At 37.3% G+C, this 24,200-nt stretch overlaps 1 protein-coding gene across 2 annotated transcripts in view; it reads left to right on the top strand.

Moving 5' to 3' along the window:
- ebf1b (EBF transcription factor 1b) overlaps positions 1-24,200 on the top strand; it is a 100,729-nt gene that overhangs the window by 67,194 nt on the left and 9,335 nt on the right. For both annotated transcript variants that reach the window (XM_053478405.1, XM_053478403.1), the window contains exons 9-14: positions 4,709-4,839; positions 7,414-7,540; positions 15,305-15,393; positions 21,724-21,789; positions 22,256-22,433; positions 23,317-23,496. In XM_053478405.1, the coding sequence (XP_053334380.1) occupies positions 4,709-4,839; positions 7,414-7,540; positions 15,305-15,393; positions 21,724-21,789; positions 22,256-22,433; positions 23,317-23,496 (771 nt within the window). The remainder of the gene's footprint in view (positions 1-4,708; positions 4,840-7,413; positions 7,541-15,304; positions 15,394-21,723; positions 21,790-22,255; positions 22,434-23,316; positions 23,497-24,200) is intronic.

Raw genomic sequence — 24,200 nt, 5'->3', positions numbered from 1 at the left:
TGGCACTTATGTGACACAAGTTACAGTTGAATACTGCTCGTCTCTATGTATCTATTAAACTTTTTTAACTTAAATCACCAACCCACTATTTGTTCACTGCATTGTACGGTATATATACATTTATCTTGGAAACCCGCTGATGGAATGTGTCAGGTATTCTGCCTCTTACTGCCACCTCCATCATGTTAGATTACCAACAATTGATGCCACACTTCAGTAACTGTTGGTGAAAATCTTCTCAATATGCTATTTCTGCCTCATTAAGTTGCAAAAAAAGGTTTCTTTTTTTGACACTCCAGGCAAAAATGGCAGAAAAATGGAAGCAATCATTTCCCTGTTTGCCTTTGATTGCTTTGTATTCTTTGGAAGGGCAGGAAAAAAGTTCCCCCAGGAATAGGACGAAACTCAACTCAAAACTGCAAAGCCACTCACTCATGCTCAAGCTCAGACTAACAGGGTTTATAAACCGGCTTTACAGACATTTGGCATGTTTCATTTCCACTGTTACACAAATCCTTTGGCTTGACAAGGATTTGGCCACGAATTGAAAATTTATATGCCCTGATGATAGGATGTACGGTAGAACCATGTGATACAGCACTGATTTGCAGCCATTGATAAAAATAGTGCAAAATGCAGCAGTATTGTGTTGCTGGAGTCAAAGACTGTAAGAAGCTCAAGTAACTAACAGCAATTTTATGTTACGTAAGTCTCTTGATTGGTTGCTTTAAGAGCATGGTTCAGAAAGCAGATCAGAGATCAGTTCTGTAGCATGTTCTTTATGATAGAGAATGGATATGATTGAGCAGGAGCTGACCCCAGATCAGTCCTCGTGATGTATTTGCTTAAGTGATAATGTCTGATAATGAACTGAGGAAATAGAGAGAAGTTATGATTCACTAATGAGAGAAGGTATTCAATCAAAACAACTAACAGCAAATTTTATGTATTTATTATAGGCTTTGAATTAATTAAGGGTGCTGCAAAAATATACATTTGAATGTGATATTCCTCATAACAACACCCTCTCAAACAGTGTACAATACATCATTTTACTAAAACCGATATCAAACAATAAAATAGACTTAAATTTAAGGTTGCAATTATGCATAACTGAGACACGCCTTCAGCACACTCTGGCCAGACCCTCGTGCAACTGTCCTAGGAGTGTATCCATAGTTACATCTGATGTATGAATACCAAACTCCTCACTATAAATGTGTGTGTGTGTGTGCGTGTGTGTGTGTGTGTGTATGTGTGTGTGTATATGTGTGGTTGGTTTGTGTTTGTGTGTGTCTGTCACTGGGAGCAGCATGGTGAGCAGATGGTGCAGGGAAAGCCACAGAAAGTTTAATCCTATCAGATGGATTCATGCTTCTCCATCTGCTTAATCCAGCAAAAAGCTCAGCTTCTGCCAAACAGTCCACTTAGGCCAACATTACCACCACAACTGCACTTTTGCTTCCACACCTCCCCAAATTACATTAGGCTACAGAAAATCTGCTCTTATTTTATATGCGCATTTGTGCATCTGCATGTTTGTGTGTCCCTGTGTCTAAAATGTAAATAAAGCAGATCACCATGTGCTTATAGAATGAGAAGTCGCTTCTTATAGTGTTTTAAATCAATTCAGGCTCAGCAGCTGGTCACTGGTCGTAAGATTATAAATGAGAAAAAAAAATCTAAAGGCCCACCAGATTAAAACAAACAAACAAACAAACAAACAAAGAAACAAATAGACAAACGAAAGAAACTATTTTAACAATATGAATCATAATCTGTGTGTGGCTGGCATATTTCTATCCTCACCTAAATCCCAGCAATAAATAAAGACCATTAAAAAAGGAAAAGAAAAGAGAGAGAGAGATTAATTATAAAAAATAAAAAAGAATGCAAGAACCATTAATGTCTTTATGTTTACTGGTTCATGCCAGTGACATTAACCATTTGCTTGCTGATCAGCCATGTGTAACACAGTACACTACAAGTAGACTTGGCCTTTTTCTAATGCTTGGCATTAAACAGATGCCACCACAGCAGTGTTAGTATGGGCAGATATCTAAAATGTGGGCCTGTTTAAGAAATATGTGATGTTTCACTCTGTTGTTTTAATTCTTTGTCTTAAATCATTGTTAGATCACATGACCCATAGAGGTTATGTACTGTAGTGTCTTAGATTGTCTTAACAGTGCAGACATTATATAAGTCTTGACTTTTTATGCAACAAAACTCTAATGGTGTGGAATAATTTATTGTTCAGTTATTGTTTTTGTTTCTACCTGCCTTTAGTATCTTATACTGTAAGTAATTAGTTGGATTTCTTTTCTAAAATATAAATAACCATATTATGTTAGTAGCATAATCTTCAACACTGGGACCCACTAGGAGATTCAGCTTTAGAATGATGTATTTGTATTTAAATAAATCTTTAATAAAATAGTATGTTGCTATTTACAGTGGTGGCCAAAAGTATTAAGACAACATATGCCATGTGTTATAGCTCTGCCTGTGCCCAAAACAGGTGATTTCACTAATTAGTTCCAGCCTATCTGGCAGAAGAGGTATGATAATTAACTGAAAATCTAATAAAAAACTGGCCATGTGACAATGGTATTCAGCTTCTGGACCCATTGCCTGGGTCATCTACATCAAATAATTAAGCAGGCACGGATTAAGCGAGTGACACCAGAGTACTGCAGACGTCTTTTTTGACTCTATGCCCAGCCAGATACAGAAGGAAATAAGGAATACGAACTTAATACTTAATATTGTTGTATAGCAATTTTATTCCATTGAATTACAAATTAATTGTATTATCTTGATTATCATTATTAAAAAAAAATCATTAAAGCGATGATTTTCACTTTCATTTCAATATTTTTAGCCATCACTGTAGTCTGTGGTGAAATATAATGCAATATTCATATTAAAAACATAGCCCACCTTTGCATTTTTTACTGTGTCAGAAGTTTAGAATTTCTCTTTTTTGCCTAACAGCCTCAAATTTACAGTTTCTTAACATATTGGATATTTTAAACTTTGTGAGTGAAAGAATCATATTCCAGAAAGGTCCCTTATTATGGAGCCAGAGCCATATTTTCCTTCCACTAGCCTTTATGGTCCCCTAAAACTCCTTAAACCCTTCCGGTCTTTATTCTCCAGCTTGCAATATTTTTACATAATCCATCTCGTACTGGATTCCTTCACTCTCACTGTCTTTTGTGTCTTATTATGGTGAATGATGCCATTCTAAAACTAAACAGAGGTGAATACAGGCAGGCTAAGCAGCTAAATTACTTTCCTTACCCCCTGCCAGTGCTAATGAGAGGACAGCTCTGATAAGTGAACTGACCTCTCTCCATGCTGTTCCCTGTTCACCATGCTGTCACAGAGTCACATGCACCACAGAGCACAACACAGGAAATCAGCTAAACATTGTACATGTACACCAGGGAACTGTGACGAAAATACTCGTGCGGAATACTGTATAAGGTCAAAGGACTCTTCCTTAGAGTGTAGAGACAGGACATAAATACAGGGCATTTTACTAAGTAAGAATCATTAGGCAAACCCCACTTTTAAACATTATCGTAAGCAACGGTCAGAACAAGAAGCTTGGAACACATAAACTTTCAAATCTCATACGAAAGAAATAAGAATTATAAATGCACAATAACAATCAACGACAACAACACAATATGAATACAAAGAGTGACCACAAGGAAACTAGAAACAAGTGAGAACAATGAAGGAACAGACCAATGACATGAGATGGGTGGAGACAGGTCTAAAACAGAAAACAAAAACATAAGCATATGGCATTGTTCACTAGATAAATCATGATGACCTGTAGAAAACATCAAACATGACAGAACAAGCCAGTTGGTTTTATTTCATTTTATGTGTAGCATGCAATAACTGCAAATAGGTTCAACCATGACCGTAGAATGCTCAGAGAAAATCTTCCACTGTGGTTCAGCTGTTCATATTCTAATGAAGTATTCAAATCTTAACCCATTTTTTTATACCTAAGTTTGCTTTTAATGACTAATATGTTTACTTTTGATGCCACGTATGGAATTCATTGAAAGATATTAATTCCCTATTGTTGGGATCAAACTGCAGTGTTCCATTGTCATCAGGAAGAAATCTCATAAACAGCAACTAGTGTGAATTCTTACTGTAAGTGAGGCCTTGTTTTTATGCCTGAGAGGCACGGCAAGGGCCATGAAAACCACTGCTGATCTTTCTAGGTCATGTAATATGGGAATGCTAGTTAAATCCAGCTGTATGAGTTTTCCCTGTGACGTCTGTGGGTTTTTGGTTCCTGTTCTGGCTTCAAAATGAAAGCTGTAGAGGTGTCATACTACCGACCCCAAATTCCCCCCCTTGTGAAACAAACCACATAAGAACCTCACCTCCAACCCTGAGGCCTCTTGGGAACCCGGGGTTGAAGTTTCTAAATTTCAACCCTTAGGACTCACAACTTAACTTAAAGTGTTAAAAATGCAATTAGCATGTAGTAGTATTACTGATAGGCCTATGGTTAGAATATGATAGGATGTTTTTCCCTAGGATAATTGCTTTAATCATCTGTATCTTTATTGAATACTACGTTGAAATGATTAAAATGGATTAATTATTCATGTTTTCTATCTTGTTTTTCTCTCCTTACACCATTTCTATTGGTACTCTTCCTGAAAAGTAGCAGCACCTTGCATCAAAGCCATTAGCCCTAGTGAAGGATGGACAACGGGGGGCGCTACAGTCATAATCATTGGGGACAACTTCTTCGATGGATTGCAGGTTATCTTCGGCACAATGCTGGTCTGGAGTGAGGTGGGAAAAAACATTTTAACCTTTATTATTAGGAGAATAAGTCAGTAGATATTGTCATAGAAGAGTTTTAGGTTAGGATGATAAATAATTGTGGACGTTTACTTTAAATTTAATACATTCATAGAGATGTATAGGAATATGTCTGACTATTTAATTAAAAAATTCCAGACAAAATATAGAGTCCTAAACAAACTGTAAACTGTGAAATGTATCAGCCTCCTATATTTGCCAAACAACTGAAGCAACTGAAGCATGGAGCAATCAACTCCTTTGTCACTAATCTTATATGTCAGGGAATGATGAACAGCATAAATATGGTTGCACGAAGTGCTAGAATAATGCAGAATATTACAAAATAACACATACAATAACAACCATTAAGCGGGTTAGACAGAAAAAGTGCACGTAAAACAAGACAGCATGTATAACAGGTACAGTCAATAAAAGATTAATAGGAATGCACGTGTCACCAAATTACAAGCAATCTAACTCAATTAAACAGTTAAGAACTAAGAAAAGAGAATGAATTATATATTATACATGCGGCATACTAATTATGTTTGTCTGCCTTCGTTTTCATTTTAAAATTATTGTTATTATATTAATGATTTGTAAACTGAAGTCAGAAACTATTGAATATGCAGTCAAATGTGCAGCACTTCATTACTTCATTTCTTTAAAATGCAACATGGTTATTATGCGTTTTAAGGAATCTTTCATCACTTCAAGCTTACATGAGTAGTGTCTTGAGACAGTCTATACCTTTAAGTATTAGGTCATAGCATGTCATTGGCTTCCCATGTGTAGACTGATCGAGTGCTTTGTGATTCAATTCAGGCATTACTCATACAGTGATGCTCTCTTCCTAGCCTTTCACAATGCATATCAATAAAAATGCCTTTGATATGATCTAGAATTACATCTCAGAGAAGTGAGCACACGCAAACAGCACTTGATGCCTGTATAGTGCAATGCCAGTATACATCTGGGACACATTTACTGCCCTTTGGCTCCTCCCCCCTAGCTGTTCCTGTAGACTTCATAATCTTTTGACCTTTCTGCCCTAACCCCCAAGTCCCTAAATGACAAGGGCCACCCAAAGCCCTCTCAGCTATGCCCCTCAGCTATGGATTTGATTACCCCGATTAGTGCGATGAGAGAGACAGATAGACACGAATATGTTTTTTTCCTACATCTTTGTTAGTTCAAATTATACTTAGTTCATAAACGTAAGAAAAGAAAACACTAGACTATTTATACCTTAGTATCTTAAACAGTCGACAGAATTACATTTTTGCAGGGAGAGTTAGAGACATTTGGTAGTTGAGGGTTAAAAAAATTGTCCTGATTAGCCCAAGGGGAATACACGTGTGCATGGCTTAACGGGACACTAGCCTCTGTTTACAAAGTCTTTTACTCGGGTTTGTTTTAAAGGTCACTTACAGAAACTCCCAGCTTAAGGTCAAGTTCAGGGAGTGACACAGACAAACACACACACGCACACGCACACATACACACGCACACACACACACACACACACACACACGCACGCACACACACACACACACATATACACACACGCACACACACACACACACACACACACACACACACACACACACACACACACACATATACATATACACACACAAAAGAAAAATAAGAAAGCTGAAATGAAATTAATGAGACATGTACCATATAACACATGTACCATTAGGTTGATCATTTCAACTCTATAGCAGATTTGTAATTGAGGTGCCTCTAGATAAAGGATTCCAGACACCTCCTGTCATACCTTTGCTAATGATCAGTGTGTCATAAAAGCTCAGAATACACATACATACGCGTTTCAGGCATATTTAGCATTCTTGGCATCATCATGTGCATTGTTCCTTTATTTTACCATTTGTGAAGTCATAATGCATTTAAACAGGACTACTGCAGCTGCTTGAACAGTTAATAAACGGAAACATACACCGATTAGCCATAACATTAACACCACATAACATTAACATTGATTATCAATTATATACTGCTGACAGGCTCACAGGCACTCACGGCTCATCTATGCCTGCGGGGAGAAAAAAGCTGGCCCATTATGTCCAGTCCCACAGAAAAGCCAGTGTAGCACAAATTGCTAAAGAAAGTCAATGCTGACTATGACAGAACAGTACAGTATTAAAACAACCAACACATCCTTGCCGTTTAGGTGGCTTAGCAGTTTCCTCCAGTTGATCCGGCACCTGATTACCCAAATTTATCTGACTGAGCTACCATGGGATGTGCTGGACAAACAAGTCTAATCCATGAAGGCATCACTTAGCTCTTAAAGAATCTCCTACTAACTGCCTGGTGCCAGACACCAGAGCGAATCAGAGCTGTTTTGTGGCACGAGGGAAATCTACATAATATTGCGCTTAATGTTTTAATGTTATGGCTGATTGGTGTACTGGCGATATTATATATAAGCAAAGAAATACGCTTTGTGGAGGTTTAAAGGGGATCAAACTGGAACATCTTACAAATAGGACTAACACTAAAATGTAAAACACAAATCTCTCTCTTTCTCAACAGCTCATTACGCCTCATGCCATCCGGGTGCAGACGCCTCCTCGGCACATCCCTGGTGTTGTGGAGGTTACGCTGTCCTACAAGTCAAAACAGTTCTGCAAAGGGACACCAGGCAGATTCATTTACACAGGTAAGCTGTCCAATCTCATGTCAAAGCTACATCAATTCACATCAAATATATAACCAGTTATCATTATAAAAAAGTTACTAATAGAAAAATTCAGGGATTTCGGTTCTTAAACTAGTTCAGCTGTAAACCTTATGTGATAGTCAAACAATACTTTGTAGGGTTTTACATAGGACCTTTCCTGAGGCACTGTATGCTTCAGAGTGTGAGCTTAAATGGTATACTTGTATAGCACAAGTATAGTTGTGGATTCCAGTCCTCTATCCATTTAAGGATAATTATGTAGACACGTAATTACTGTCTGGTTATTAATATATAAGCCTAATTCACTCTCCCCAAGCAGCCTATAGATCTCTAAACAGCTACACGTTAGGCCAAAAATAGGGACTTTATGTGTTCTCTACTAGGACTCTTTGTGGTTTTACATGTAAGCTATATATTCATAATCATTTATCTGCATTATGCTTATATCATTATAAAAGTGAAATGTAGAGCCTATACACCAAAAACAACAGTAAAGGAGGATTTTCCCCCCTCTTAATTGCTCCAGATGAGGAGATAGTAACGAGCTTTGCTTGTAAACACTGTAACAGTTTAGTTAGACAAACAGTGGACGCTTTATTGGCCTACATCTTGAAATCATTTGCAGAAAAAAGAGCCGAAACGATCTGTGTAGATTTCCGGATTGCACACAAACACACATGGGTGCACAAACACAAAGAAAACAAGTGCCTCAGTCATTTTACACACACACACACACACACACACACACACACACACACACACACACACACACACACACACACACACACACACAGAGTAAATTAGTGGATCTCGTCCCAGAACAATTTCAATACTGCTCTAACGTGTAGAACTGCATCTTTCCATTTTATATTTCTTTGGTCTTTTCATTCTCTCTGGCTAAATCTGTATTAATTATCTCAATCTTTGCCCCAAACCCATATATTCTAGTTATTTAAACATTAATCACAATGTAAAAGAGTGTGTGAGAGAAAGTGCGAGTAGGATCTCAACATGAGGTAGCAACAAAAGATGTGCAAAAATCACTCAATAATGTGCAGAAATATTGAAATCAAAGGTCAAAACTCCTGAGAACCTATAAGCAAATCATAACTATACTCTTTACTAGAGTGTGTTTAGGTGTGAGTTTTTTGGGTTTTCTGCATAAGCATGTAATACTCAGCATAACTCAATTATGAACCCAGAATAGCCATATACTGTATACAAATAAAAAAACAATCTTTCATATACTCATTTATTATTATTATTATTATTATTATTATTATTATTATTATTATTATTATTATTATTATTGTTATGTTTTTATATTATTATTATTGTAAATCCTGCATTAGGCGACTGGAAAGCAAAAGTGGTAGCTGGCCTTGGCATGGCTAGTACTCAGTGAACAGCTGGCAAAACTAATCAGCCTGTTACCAAACTGTGTGAGCGGTGGCTATTAGCGTAGCTTGCTAGCAGCTCTGCAGGTCTAATTAAATCAATACAGGCAGAGCCATGGATGCCTCCTGCCAGGCTCCAGCTAGGTGCTAATCTGAGGCTACCTGGAAACTGCTAGTAGTATGTCAGGTTTTGTAACCTCCAAAATCACTCAACCGAGATAAACCCTGAGAGTCAAACTGTAAGATTGTAAGAAACAAGCCATTTTCCAAATGAGTAAAAGAGCAGGGTTTTATGCACATGGGATTATTTTTTTTTTTGCAAATACACCAGGCACGATAATGTAGTATCACCCGTACATCTAATGCTGCACTTTGCCTTTCTTTTCTTGTTTGTTTCATTGTTTCAGTCCCTGGCCTTGATTTAGTTGCAAAGGGCACACAGTACCTAATAAATCTTCTATAATTGACAGTGGAGGTGCCCTGTCACTCGTGAAAGTATGTGTCAGTGCTAGCGGGTTTGTAAAGAGGAAGTGTGAAGAAGAGATCAATAAACCAATAGCTAGCAAGACAAACCCTGTTCCTGCTAAATCTTTAGCTAGAATCCTTTGGAATTAGCTCTATACATTATATATTGATGCAATTATGGTGCAAAGTTGTACATATTGCATGGCATGACATTTAGCATAGACTGCATTATATAATTTGTTTTGTTACATTTCATTAAATCTCCAGAATTCCTACTTTATGTAATAGTCCAGACTCAATCTGTCAGATAATCATCAATGTCTTCAAAGGCTGGTTGTGGTTTATTAAAGGAGGGAATGCACCAACGTGTGAAGAGATGTTGCTTTCTAGGACTTTAGATTTACATCACAGTCATATGTATCATCATCATCTTCTTTGGATTTATTGTACATGTTATAAGTAGAAATGATGAATGATAAGGGGCATGCACCCACAGAAGTTTAGCAGGGATGTAGTTTTTGTTTAATTACTGTACCTTTTATAACACAAATCTCTAACATCAAACCGTACATCTTAAGGGTAACAGAGAGCAAGGGAGAAGAGGAGGTAAGAATAAGTTGGAGAATAAGACAAGATTCTTTATTGATCTTAAACTGGGGTGGCTTGGGGAAAATAACTCATCTATAATAAGGAAGGAAGAATGAAGCAATAATTCAGAGGTATCGAACGCTGCCATGCTGCGAGGATCGATCCTCCAGAGCCCTCACTTTCAGATCACACCTGGAGGAGGGAAAACGTAGCCGAGGAGATTGCTATACACTTCCATGTTTATTACTGCAACATTGTGAAAGGCTAAGCGGACCCAGATGGAGATGGAGAGGAGGTGAAGAAAACATTCTATTCATATTGTATGATGCCATGTGGAATAGTCCTCTGGGCGTGCTGAAAAGATCTTTCAATTAAACCAGCAGGATCTACATTTCTTACATGGTCTTTAAAATCGGTGTCCAAAAGGTGCCCCACTGAGGATGCTTTAGTCATGAGATACTGTATGGTAGTATTTTTCTCAAGTCTCTTTCTTTAGGTTACTGGACTGTATTATTCGTCTGTGCTCTAAGATACACTCCTGTACAATAATGGGCGGTAGTGTTAGTTAATGTAGGCCCGTATTCTCCTTTTTTTATTCCGCTCAATCATGAACCTTGTCTTCTTCTTTAATCCCTATGTTCTCCTTATTCCTCCACACACCCTCCGGAGCTCAGACCATCCTCCTCTCTGGATCATTATTGTGAAATATGATGAGCCATGCATCTGTCCTCATGAAATTTCAATGAGCATTGATTTGTCTGATTGCAAGAGATCGCTCACAATGTGGTCAGAGACAGAGTGAGAGAGAGAAAGAGAGACTATTTGCTCGTTAATTCCCTGCTGAGGTAATTCTTATCATATCAATTTGACATTTTCCTTGACACCAGCTAATATTTTTGCACTGGTGATTTTTGCAATTTTATTCCATTAAAACAGTCTATTAAGGCCATACTTGTTTTCAGAAAACCCTAACAACCTGATAATCACCACAGCAGATTTAGCCTTATAATAGCCTCAATTAACACATGTCTTATGATTTCTATTACAATTTTTAAGAAATAAGCATTCATGTTTTTACATTTTGTCATTTAACAGATGCTTCAATGCAGAGAAACTTACGCAACAGTTAAATATGCATGTTTTAGCTAAACTGCTAATCATTAATTTAAAAGCAGGCATTAAATTCCAGCTTGTAAAAGTGCTAAAAACCCCTACACACATAAAGCAATATAAAAGACAAGCAATGATAAAAAGTGATAAAAGAGTAAGTTTAAATTAATCATGCAGTACATTTAAAAAAGAAGAAATTATTATCCTATATGCTTTTATATACTGTGTGAAAGGAAATTCTAAAGTGAACGGGGAACCTTTTTTTTGTCTTTTTTCTTCTTGTAGCACAAACTCCAGAAAGTCAAGCATGTTTAGGAACAAACATGTACCCTGAAGTTAAGGACCTGAGTTGTCCTGAAGGTGTTTAACTTTGAACCACAGTATGTAGATAATGTGTTGTGGGGGCCATTGTTCCTTCTGTAAGAGCGAGGGGTGGTGTGGTGGTGCTGCGGGTAACGTCACCAAATCACACCTTCAGGGGCCTCGGGTCCATTTTGAAGCTCAGTCTTTGTCTGTGTAAAGATTCTGTTTAGATATATGTGAATGTTACCTTGTGATTGGTTAGATGGATTGGTCGTGTTAAAGCTGTATTTCCTTCTGATGGTCAGTTTTCTTTCAAAATGATCCAGGTCCACATCACTTCATAATTATCCAGTTGCCGGCCAAGCCATGTTCTACTGCATTCCACTTCGGCTAGGAAATAAAATTTCCATTTAAATGTTGTGCTCAGTTTCCTATTGGAAATACCTTTTGAATGAATCTGAGGTGTGAATTCTAAATAACTATTATTTCCCCAAGAATTCAAGATAAGTAAAAGTATTGAAGTTGCTACACTATTGACCACCTGTCTGCTTTTTACCTAACAGAACGATAGCTACTAAAACATATTTGTGCCCTTATGATGCAGCTACACTACATGAGCACCAATGCCTACTCAGCTTGTGCATATAATGTCACATTTAGCATTAAGACGTTAGCATGTAGCATAACATCTACGGCTTGGCCCCAGTGCTATTTTGGAGCAGTTAACTGCTATGATTGCCCAGGGAGAACAATAAACCAGATCCCCGAGCAAACTGAAGCCATGTGGGAGTATGAAGAAAACAATAAAACAGTTTGCAATGGAAGAGCTGTGCCAAGTTATAAATACTCACGGTGTGGTTAGCACTTATTTTACATGTATAAAATATTCTACTGGCTATAGTGAAAGTTTAGGCCAACAACAGTACCACTTCCCCATTTTCATGAGATCAGATTTAGTTCATCTTAGGCTATTGATTCCTGCCTATCAGTATATATATATATATATATAGAAAATGTATAACAGATAACTACATGTCTTAGTGTAAAAATTATGCAAAAATCATATCAGCAGTTTTATTTATGACTCACTCTGTGTGTGTGTGTGTGTTTGTGTGTGTGTGTGTGTGTGTGTGTGTGAGACAGAGAGAGAGAAAGAGAGAAAGGGGAGTAAAAGTTTTTTTTATTTTTCTTGGAAAGGCTTGGGGAATTCTGTAAAACTTGGTGTATTATTTTCTGTTTTGGAGATGTTGTTATTCCAATACTTGAGCTTTAAGTTATTTGAACTAATAAGGAATTTGCCATTTTAATGACAACCAGAATAAAAGCTACCCCTGTGGAAATACACTGATAAAATGTTCATGTTCAAATGTTCGTGTTTATCTACCCAACTCAGTTAGAACGAACTGAAATACAATAAACTTATATCACGAGTGGTGCGTAATCAGCATGGTGAGTAAAACAGCGAGTACACTGTTTTTGCAGTGTATAATGAAAAAACATGGTTTTCCGAGAAAACACAGTTCACTGCTCATGTTAATATATTAAACATAATTATGAGGTTGGATGGGCAGGACGTTGGTGGCCGGATAAAATGGGAGGGTTGTATCAGGAAGGGCATCCGGCGTAAAACCTGTGCCAAGCTGTTGTGTAGATCGGATGGTCCTCTGTGGTGACCTCTTGACGGGAGCAGCCAAAAGACAAACAACAACATATCATTTTTATATACAGTATATAGATTATTCTGGTAAATAGTTATCCACTCCAGCAGTAGCTCTGAGACATTTAGCAACTAACTATGTGTGCAAGGAAGTTAGCAAACATCAAAACGTTTCATCTACAGCACTGTGCAAAAGTCTTAAACCATTCCTCATTTCTATATATTAATTAAAATAAAATTGTGTAGATCAAAATAAAGGAATGGGATAAACTGTTTTAATGCAACAGCCTGCAAAGGTTCTAAAGATCCAATTTAACAATTGGTTGTTTACGTAACAGCCTCAGCGGTCCAGCGGCATCCTCATTTCCCCTCTCATTTCCAGTTCCAACTACTCAGCATTCAGTATGACCAGTATACTAATCACCGGCCGGATCATCTGTCATCATCTGCCCCTGTTTCTCACTGGTTCATGCCTTATGTTAGATGGTTTTTTTTTGTTGTTGTTTTTTGCTTGAATGATTCATAGGTCACTGTGAAACAGAACATTCCTGTGACCCTGGTCAGGTACGGGGAATGGACTGAAAACTAAGGCCAAAATTGAAAGCCACAAAATTATTCAGGAAGCCTGGAAAATTATTACTCTAGACTTCATTAAAAGAGACATGCAAGTCTGGCTCTTTGGAAGCAAAATATGAAGGAATGTGGGGTGACTCAATACAGTATAGTATTTTTTTCCTGACTGTTTTACTGTTTTACTGTACACTCGGCCCCTGACCCATTAGACCAGTCACTCAACAGAAAGGTGGAGTAAAAACCTTCACTTGCAAAAAGGAATTCACACAGACAAGTGAAGATGCTGACTGTCTTTTAATTATTCTTTTACACACTCGTGCATTGAGAATCATTTCTGTACCATGGATTAAATGTCGACATATCATTCACAACTGCTATTTTTTTATACTTATTCAACAGATTTTCACATGTAATTTGTGTAGTTAGTATGTAAGTGTTTGTGTATAGCAACATAATAATAATAATAATAATAATAATAATAATAATAATAATATTTCATATTAATTTACAAACTAAGTATATGTTTGTCCATTTCCTGATTCCAGAAAACAGTCAACCAAAAGCTGATTTGTTTGATTAGGTTAGCTTAACATAGCAAACATATCAAATAAAAATACTAATCATGAACACCATCGACTTAAATTTCTTAAGATTCCCCTCATATTGGATGCCATAGTAATGTCATTATCTTTGTTAAAATTTACTGAACTGTGACCATCTGCTCCAACTGACAGGAAAGCACCCAACTCCACTTTCTCTCTGTGACCTAACACTCGCTCCAAACCACGATTTGGCTTTCTCTTCCTCTTTTCTCTGTATTTTAATACTCCTGCTTCACTAAGTGGTGGGGGATAAGTTCTTGTACAGTATATACTATAAATGAAAGAGTCCATGGTCTGAGTCGCTAATTCAGTCTTAGCTTCGGACCACATCATGATGTAAAAAAAGGTATAAATGTCTCAGCTAAACACTGACGCTAGATCAGTTTAACTATATATAAGTTTCCTATTTTTGAAGGATAGAACACTTTGATATCCAGATTTGAAAAACGCATTAAAACCCTTAAAAAAAGAGAAGCCTTTGTGAAAAAAAAAAGGCTTGGCACTAAACACAGTCATATATTTTTCCATTTTTTTTTTCTTTTTGTTATTGTGCAAACTTTTTGTGAGATACGGTAGCTTGTAAATCTTTTTTTTATATTCTTTTCGAAGACTGATGCACTTTTATGTTTTTGACAAGATAAAGACTCCATGCGCAGTAATTGCTATACCAAATGCACAATCTCTCAAATCCCAAGGTTGCCATTTTGTACCTGCTTTTTACACTTAGACTAGAATAAATGCAGGTAATCATGGGTGAATGCAATGGCTCCCATTAGAACAATTGTGCCACTTTCTGTGGTGTTAAACCTGTCATGATTGTGCTGAAGTGTGATTTTCTTCCATTTCCTCATGTTATAATTTTATGAAGGACTTTAATGATTTATTGATTTTTGACTTGTAGCTGCTATACCCTGGCAGCTGCTTTATTAGTAGACCATTGAAGGAAATATCTATAATCAGATTTAATGCTAAAGCAGCAATCAGTCATTTATTGGTGGTCCAGTCATCCAAAAATAATGTTATATAATTAACGGTGTCTGTTTTTCAGCTTTAAATGAACCCACCATTGATTATGGTTTCCAGCGGCTACAGAAGGTCATTCCTCGACATCCTGGAGACCCGGAGCGCTTGCCAAAGGTACAGTGTGCACGGACGAGTGTGAGTCTCATTACCGTACTGTGCTTCAAGTCTTCTTAGGCCACATTCATTCACAAGAAATTTCAATTTCAAGTTCCAATTTGTCTTGAACGCCCTTCGTATTAAACATGAATAATAGAGTGTCAGAATGTTTTCATGACACCCTTCTAATGTGTCTACTGAGAAGAAAGGATCAAGATGTCCAGCAAAATGTTGAAATTATATTCTGTCTAATTTTTCCTAATTATAGTACGTATTTATTGAAAGCAGTTCACATGGTTTGAACGAATTAGCTGACGACCTAACAATCGTAAAATCAAATGTTTCACATACTGTAGTGTGTAGACATGATATATGAAGAGCATTCGGTTTCTTGAGTAGTTAAAATGGCTTGTTTGTAGTTATAAATAATGCTTCTTGAGTTTATTAATAATTTTAAAGTGGGTAAATAAAATGCTACACAAACAGGAAACATTATACAAGCACACAGTGATCTTTGTCTTTCATCAGGACAATAAAAGAGGGCATGTAGGGAGGACAGTCATGAACTCATGCTTACACATTTTTCACACTTTTTTCTTTTTCTATATTTGTTGCTTGCTTTTTGTGACATTTGACTTTCCAGATCATTTCCAGATTGCTCATAATTTAATATAAGAGTGAGAATTCTGTATTCTAAGAGAATAAGATGGCAGATCCTTGCCCTGGTGTCATAGCGGGCATGTAGATAAGACTTGTGCAGTAATGATTGCTGTTCTAGTCATTAGCAGCTGTAGTCGAAGCACAAGGAGAGTTACATCATTGCTGCATCATCCATGGTGTGTCTCGTGTGCTGATGTGTGTGTGTGTCAGCCAGAGATGTTAAATCCTTGTGTGCTACTGCAGGAGCAGTGTATGACTTTCTTCTTCATAGTGCAGCTTTTGCACTACGCCTATACACACAAATAATTTAATCTTTTGCCTGTGCGTTACATGAAAAGAAAAAAAACCACACAAAGCACAAACAGTTTATAAGAGTTATATAAATGCATTCAAATTTGTCTGTGAGCTCATTGATTAATATGACTAACTGTAATAAATTATAATGTGTGTATGTTATGTTGTTTCTTGCAGCAAGATTGGCTATTAGTTGACGTTATAGGGCACATATACAGACATTATACTTATAGACAAGCAATATATTTAAAAAAGTAATAATTAAGTATAACAATATTATAAAAGTAAATAATAAAAAAAATAATAATCTACAAAAGGCATGACAAACACTCATGTGATTAAAAATCACAACAAGTGGTTAAATATTTCCCGCATGCTCTGGGCGAAGGGGACGAGGCAAAGTGTGTTTCACATTATATCACTAATCTCAGTTCCATTTGTGTTTTTAGTGTGCAGGACAATTCACCTCTGTCTCACATCAATAAATTACACATCAGTGTAGACTTTTTGTGGGGGTTCACATCGGTATCCCCCTTTTGTTTATTTCCTCTCTGTTTGACAGATGAATTGTGAGATTCCAGGAAAAGGTACAAGAAAATGCTCCAAGAAGTGTGTTATGGTTGATTTGATCCAGGTGTGTGTGTGCGCGCGCGCGTGTGTGTGTGTGTGATTCACAGATTTAATGCTGTAATAGTACAGTGTGCGATTAATGAGCACGACATTTAATGGAATACTACAGCAAATTTCAGCCTAATATTTCTATGGATAATTACCAAAGAGGAATTCTGACTTCTTCCCCTGTACTGAGAAAGCGTAGAAAACATCATCACTCAAAACTGACTCATAATGGAACATAATCTCGGATTTACTTGAGTAGCTTGTATTTGTCTAAAGGTTTTTTCCCCCTTACATTGGTCTACATACAACCCCAAATTCCATCTTCTAATAACAACTTTAAAGACAAGCTATAAATGGTTGTTGGTGTGAGTGTTTCAGAAGCAGCTGATCTCCTTGGACTGTCACACACAAACTTTCTTTAGAGTTTGCAAGGAATTATGCAAGCAAATTAATAATAATAATAATAATAATAATAATAATAATAGTAATAATAATAATAATAATAATAATAATAATAATAGTAATAATAATAATAATAATAATAATAATAATAATTATTATTATTATTATTATTATTATTATTATTATTATTATTATAATGATAATAATACCAATAATAATGTATAGAAGAAGAAGAAAATCCTTCAGTGGGCAGCAGTTCTGTGAGAGCTAAAACATAAGAATGGGAATCTGAGACTAGAGGCTGACCAGAACCTGTCCAGGTCAAGATTGCAGAAACACAGCCAGGACTTTTTTGTTTCAGTGGGCGCGTGCACTCATACAGCAAGTGGAATCCAACAAGCCAGTCTGAGCATTCCGTGTCAAAGCCACTGAGATCACAGTTTCACCCCATTCTGATAAGAAGCTCTTGATCAATAACTGCATGGTTGTATGGAGTAAAAGCTGTTACCGAAAGTGAGTTTTATATTATTATATTATTCCGTATGCTGGTTGGGGTTGTAATGGAGCTGGAGCCTTTTCCAGGAACACTGGGCATGAGGCAGGAATACACCCTGCTTGGAATGCCAGTCCATTGCACAGACAGCACTATACACTTTGTGTGTGTGTGCGTGTGTGTGTGTGTGTGTGTGTGTGTGTGTGTGTGTGTGTGTTTATAAGCTCGGGCAGCGAGAGGTGATCCATCATGGTGAAGTCAGCTTGTGCCTCCCAGCAGGTCAGCCGATCGAAGCCTTTGCTGCCAAGACTTTATTATTGCTCCACCACTAGTAATTGAGTCATAGTGTGCTTGTTTCTGTGTGTGAGAGAGAAAGAAAGAGAGAGAAGGAATAAGACAGAAAAGAGAAAGACAGAGAGAGAGAGACAGACAGACAGAGAGAGAGAAAGAGAGAGAGAGAAATCGTTTCGGCACCTCTGGCATTCAGATCAACGTTAAACACAATGAAGAGGTCAGAAATAAGGAGTGGATATTCCCTGCTGCTCTTATACACTCTTTCATTCTTTCTTTATTTCTATCCCTCTTTTGCACTTTTATCTCTCACTTGTTTCTTGGCAGCTGTCCCAACTGCCATCATCAGCATCTTTCCCTCTGACACACACATACACACACACACACACACACACACACACACACACACACACACACACACACACACACACACACACACACACACACACTGTGTGCTATTCATTGATTTTCCTGTTTTTATTGAGGTAATAACAGTTTGTTGATAGGACTCACTTTTCAACTGCAAGCTTCATTCTTACTGCTTCTGACGTGGATACAGGAGGGGAGAGACGCTAACACACGCTCACGCACACGCACACACACACACACACACACACATACACACACACAAATTCATACAAAAAAAACTTAAACTTGTACATGTATGTTAGACATTTAAAGTTAATTAAAGTTGCCAACAGAATGAAAATGATTTTAGTTACTGTGTGCTTATGGAAGTAAACAATATTGGTTATGAATTCTTATAAACAATTCTCACATGCCGATGTAATTACAATTCCACAGTCTCCTAATTCTCTCATATTCCAGTCCTTCACTTAAAAAAAAAAAACTGTAGATATTTTAAATTATTATAAAAAAACCAACCTCGCTAGCACCCGCATCAGAGAGGTAGTGTCACGAACAGCAACAGACAGTGAAGGACAGATGGTGTAGTGGCCCATGTAAGGGGATTAGCGAAAGAGACAGAAGTCTGAATGGCTTATTGGGCATTCATACCACCACCGATGGGAGCTAATTCAAGCTGGGCAGTTTTAGAGCTTTTATTGGTCAGATTTGAGTCTGTGTGTGTGTGTGTGTGTGTGTGTGTGTGTGTGTGTGTGTGTGTGTGTGTGTGTGTGTGTCTGACAGATCAGTGAGTGAGCAGATGACCAGCCCTTTTACAGATACTGCTGATCAAATCTGAGCCTGACGATGCAGTACTGGCATTAAAAATCATTAGAAATTCCCGATCTTACAGGCTTTTATACGCGGCCGACGAAATGCAATCAAGGAAGTCACTCGATGTGTCAATCCTAGTGGCATCATTACCTTTTATCTTCTCTCATTGTCATTCTTTTCAACAGGAAGTGTGTGTGTGTGTGTGTGTGTGCGTGTGTGTGTGTGTGTGTGTGTGTGTGTGTGTGTGTGTGATATCATGCTTGGTGATCCTGCAGATAATCACACAGTGATGTCAGATACTTTGTTTCTGATTATGGTATAAATTACATATTGGTTTCAGCTATTATCAATGGGCTGATCGTGTGTTTTTATGTGAATAAAAAAATATATATATATATAAATTTTTAAAACTGGTTTTTGGTGTGTCATAATTCAGGGAAAGTTACAGTAAATGAGCGGTTTATGATTTATTATGTTTCAGCTGGTTTCCATCCGCTTTATTTTTGATGCAAATGTGAAGAACAAAGAAATTATTAAAGGATTAGATAAGATTGTCATAAGGATTGTAATTTGGATGATAAAAATGTGACTGGTGGGGAAAATAGTGGGGACAGCAGGGAAGTTCCTATGACATAGTGAGTACCTACTGTAATTGTTGAACAACATTTTGGCACCCTCATGAACATTACAGTCAGGTACTGTATGATATACATTGTTTTAGAAATAACAGAAACTCAAAGGAAGTTCAAGAATATAAACTTTAATACAGTATAAGAAAAACATAAGATTTTCTCTTTTACATATTGATATTATATCTATGTTACTACAATTAAGTTTTTGCATGTACAAAACATGTATGTTGTTTTATTTATTTTGGTTAAAATTTAATATTTCTGATTATTTACCATACAGTTTTACTGTAGCCACTTTTAAATGTTCTCCTTAAAAGATTTCATGCAACAGGATTATGTTTGCAATACACTTGGATGAAAAGACTGATTGTGTATATGGACAACTTCAGTCTGGATAGCTCGATTGTTTGTTTAATATTATAAAACAAATCCTGTCATTAAAAAGTAATAGAAATACATTATTTAAACCTTAGCATAACCAGTGCAAGAGCATCATCATAAATACTGTCTACCTATTCCTTTAGTTTCATTTCTTCTGACCTGACTGATTTACAGTTTCTGCAGGTCTAGCTGGGTTACACTAATTACCTCATACCAGAGCGCTCCTTCTTTCTGTGGTGGCAGGTAGCAAGATGACATTTTAGTAAGGAGAAGTTAACACAATGGGGGTAACTGAGTGACTTTAGCACCTTGGACAGCACACTAAAACAGTTTATTGCTCGACTGACCTCCTTGACTTAATCCTTCTTTGGTCTCTCTCTCTCTCTCTCTCTCTCTCGCTCTCTCTCTCTCTCTCTCTCTCTTTCTTTCTCTCTCTCTCTCTCACTTTCTCTCTCTATATGTGTGTGTGTATGAGAGAGATCAGCTTAGGGCTGGCCAAGAAGCAATATATTTTGATACAGCTCTCACAGTTCTTGTTTGTGAGAAGGTTATCGCATTTTTGCTGTGGATCAAATCATGGCCTGCCACATTAACTCCTCGCGGAAACCTTACAGAAGATACATGGACTGTGGGGATAAAACCAGGATATGATGGTGGTAATAGAATGAGCAAACTCAATTGTATCAAATTTCTTTCTTTTTTTAAAAAAAAGGGAGGAAGAAGAAGAAATGTATTTTGATTTCCATGCTTTGATGATTAACAGCTCAATTTGATCGACTCCTTTTGACAGAGTTTTGTAATATGTTACAGATCCACTCAATATTTGTGTCATACTGCCAACAGCATTAATAAGAAATGCTGAAGACCATTAAAGCAGTCTCGCTAACATTGCATTAGGTCACACTATGATTCAGGAAATGCTGAAAATACATTGGTCCAGTGATTGTTACTGGTAATTAGACGAATAGCAATAGCACTGCTCCGATCCAGGCTGTAAGCTGTGTCCTGTTTTCCTTAAGTTATTGCTTTCAGTGCAGCTCTGAGGAACTGGCTGACCTTTTCTTGCAGAACATAGATCTCATTGTCTCTGCTTCAATCCAAACCAGATGTTTTGTTGAAATACTGCACTTATTCATTTCAACAGACACCAAACAATTGAGCAAGCAGCAGCTCCATGCTTTTTGCCCATCCATTGTGTTATTAAATGGGAATTTGACCCTTTTTTGCTCTTTGTTTAAGAACTTGTTGCTCAGTTGTGGTCAAAATCTAGCTCTCCACTCCTGTTGGTGACATGCATTATACAATGAAAATAGATGAGGAATGAATTGAAGGGGGAGAAAAAAATGGTCAGTCCAACTATTTTTCCTTCTTGACTAAATTTTATTTCTTTGGTTATAGGAGGTGATTTTGAAGAGAGCAGCAGATCTGGTGGAGGCGTTATATGGAATGCCTCATAACAACCAGGTACAGTTTGTTATGATCTCACTAATAAAAAAAAAAAAATGTAAATAGTTTTAGTCATTCAGGTAATTTTGAGATGTTTAATAGTAGAAAGTTGAAGTGAATGGGTGTGTCATCTTGTGTCAACATATGAAAACAATCATTCTAGGGTGTGATCAATTCATCATATCAGCTGTGTGGTTATGAAATTTTCACGGTTGCTTCCCTCCTATGATGTCAATAAACATTTGTCAAAATCACATAAGACATGTCTGGAACCTTGAATGAGTATAAACCTGCCAGGATAAATATCTCATGTTGAACGAGTAACAGTAATTGTATTATGTAGAAAGTATAGAAGTAAAAAATATATATAATAAAAATAATAATTTTATGCAATGCAAAAACACTTTCAAACATACATGTTGCATGTGTGTGTGGTGTGTGTGTGTGTGTGTGCATGTGTGTGTGTGTGTGTGTGTGTGTGTAGGAGATCATATTGAAGCGGGCTGCTGATATAGCTGAGGCACTCTACAACGTTCCACGCAACCACAATCAACTAACCGGGCTCACCAACAGCTCGGTCCATGCCAGCATGATGGGCGTGAACTCCTTTACTGGACAAATTACTGTTAATGTGTCTGAGTCCTCTCAAGGAGGCAATCAGGGTAAGACCTACAAATGTACGTACACATGTCGAATAAACTGACACTTCCCTCACTTATGCAAGTATTTATCCAACGAGAAGCAGGTGAATAGAGTACAGTTCATCTGCGCTGCAATCTTCCAGTATTGCTGGAAACTCAGGAACTCTGCTAAGCCTTGAACTGAGTCCAAGGGCTTATGAAATGTCCACAGCAAATTATGTCCAATTGTGCTGAAAGCTGGGTGTTTGATTTCTCAACTTTCTGCCACATTTTTGACAGAGCCATGTCACAATTTATCTGAGTGGAGAGAAATCTGGTTAGCTTTGACTGAACGCCTAACAACACAGATAATACATACAATTGATATCTATGATTGTCTGTTAAACATCCCAGTAAAATGAAATTAAAATAACCTGAATAATAACTTTTCTGGCAAGAGTGTACACTCGAAAATCAAGTGTATGTGGATGTTTGGGCTCATTTAACCACAAGAGCATTAGTGAGGTCAAGCAAGGACACCTAGGGTGCATTCAGTGTTCCAGTTCATCCCAGTAGTGCTCAGTGTGGTTGATGGCAGCCCACCAAATTGCGTCTTAATGAACCTCACCTTGTGCAATGTTGTCAAACTGGAACACTTTTGCATCCTTTAGATCCATTGAAGGCAAAATGTAGTGCTACAACATACAATTAGGTGATGATCGGTCATGCACAAACTTACGGCCACACAGTGAAAACACAATCAAAATGGCTTCTACTTAAGCATGAACTCTAAAAATCATAGTGCCATGTTTGTAAATAGCATTAAACTTTATATATTATATGTCCTGGTGAAAAGAAATGACCCAAGTATACTGTATATTCTATGAATGATATCTGAGAATCCCTTTCATTCTCTTTGCCTCAGGCTTCAATCGAAACACAAGCAGCGTGTCTCCTCATAGTTATGTGCCGAGCTCCACACCGCAGCAGAGCAGCTACAACACAGTGGCCACCAGCATGAATGGCTACGGCAGCACGGCCATGAGCAACCTCAGTGGCTCGCCCAGCTTCCTCAACGGCTCAGCTGCAAACTCTCCATATGCTAGTGAGTTTGTTAATATATGTTAATATTGTTATCAGGTTTGCCTAAAGTAAGACGTTAAAAAGTCTTCTGGTAGATTTTACTTAACTTTCCAGCATTGTACTTGTAGATACAGTACTAAATGTTTTTTTAGATGATCTGTGTTAAATGTTATTTCTTATTAATTGGTCCGCTTCCTTATCCTTTTTATATTTAACAAATAATATAATATGAAGGTCACATGACCCTATCTTCATGGAATTGTAGGTTAGGAGTGTCCATTTCTGTTTTTGCTGAGTTGTACACTAATCATTGTGTGTGAAAATATTGTCTTTCTAATCTTGCAAAATTCCCTGGCCTTGCTGGCATCTTTTCAGCTCTGGAGTCTGTTGTTAACAATTCTTAAGAAAAAAAATGGATGAAATGAAACATGGCCAGTGATTGTTTTTCCCTCTGTGGGTACAGATTTCCAGCTTTTCATCCTCAAGTCCTTTCTTTCATGCCTGCTGTTATCTCTTTTGCAAAGACTTAATTGGTTCCTGTTTTTTAATTAATTGCACAGAAATGAGTAAGGGAGGGGGAACAAGTGAAGGAGAAAGCTTGAGAGTGAGAGAGTTGGTCTAACACCCACATGTTTGTTTGACTCAGTTACAACTAGGCGAGTATGGGGTGTGTGAGGTTGGGGAGAAATCTGGCTCACAGTCTGTCAAAACACCCCTCCCACCGTC

The sequence above is a fragment of the Clarias gariepinus genome, chromosome 19 (genome assembly GCF_024256425.1).
Source record: "Clarias gariepinus isolate MV-2021 ecotype Netherlands chromosome 19, CGAR_prim_01v2, whole genome shotgun sequence".
NCBI classification, from domain to species: Eukaryota; Metazoa; Chordata; class Actinopteri; order Siluriformes; family Clariidae; genus Clarias; species Clarias gariepinus.
This window is presented reverse-complemented; position numbering and strand designations above follow the sequence as displayed.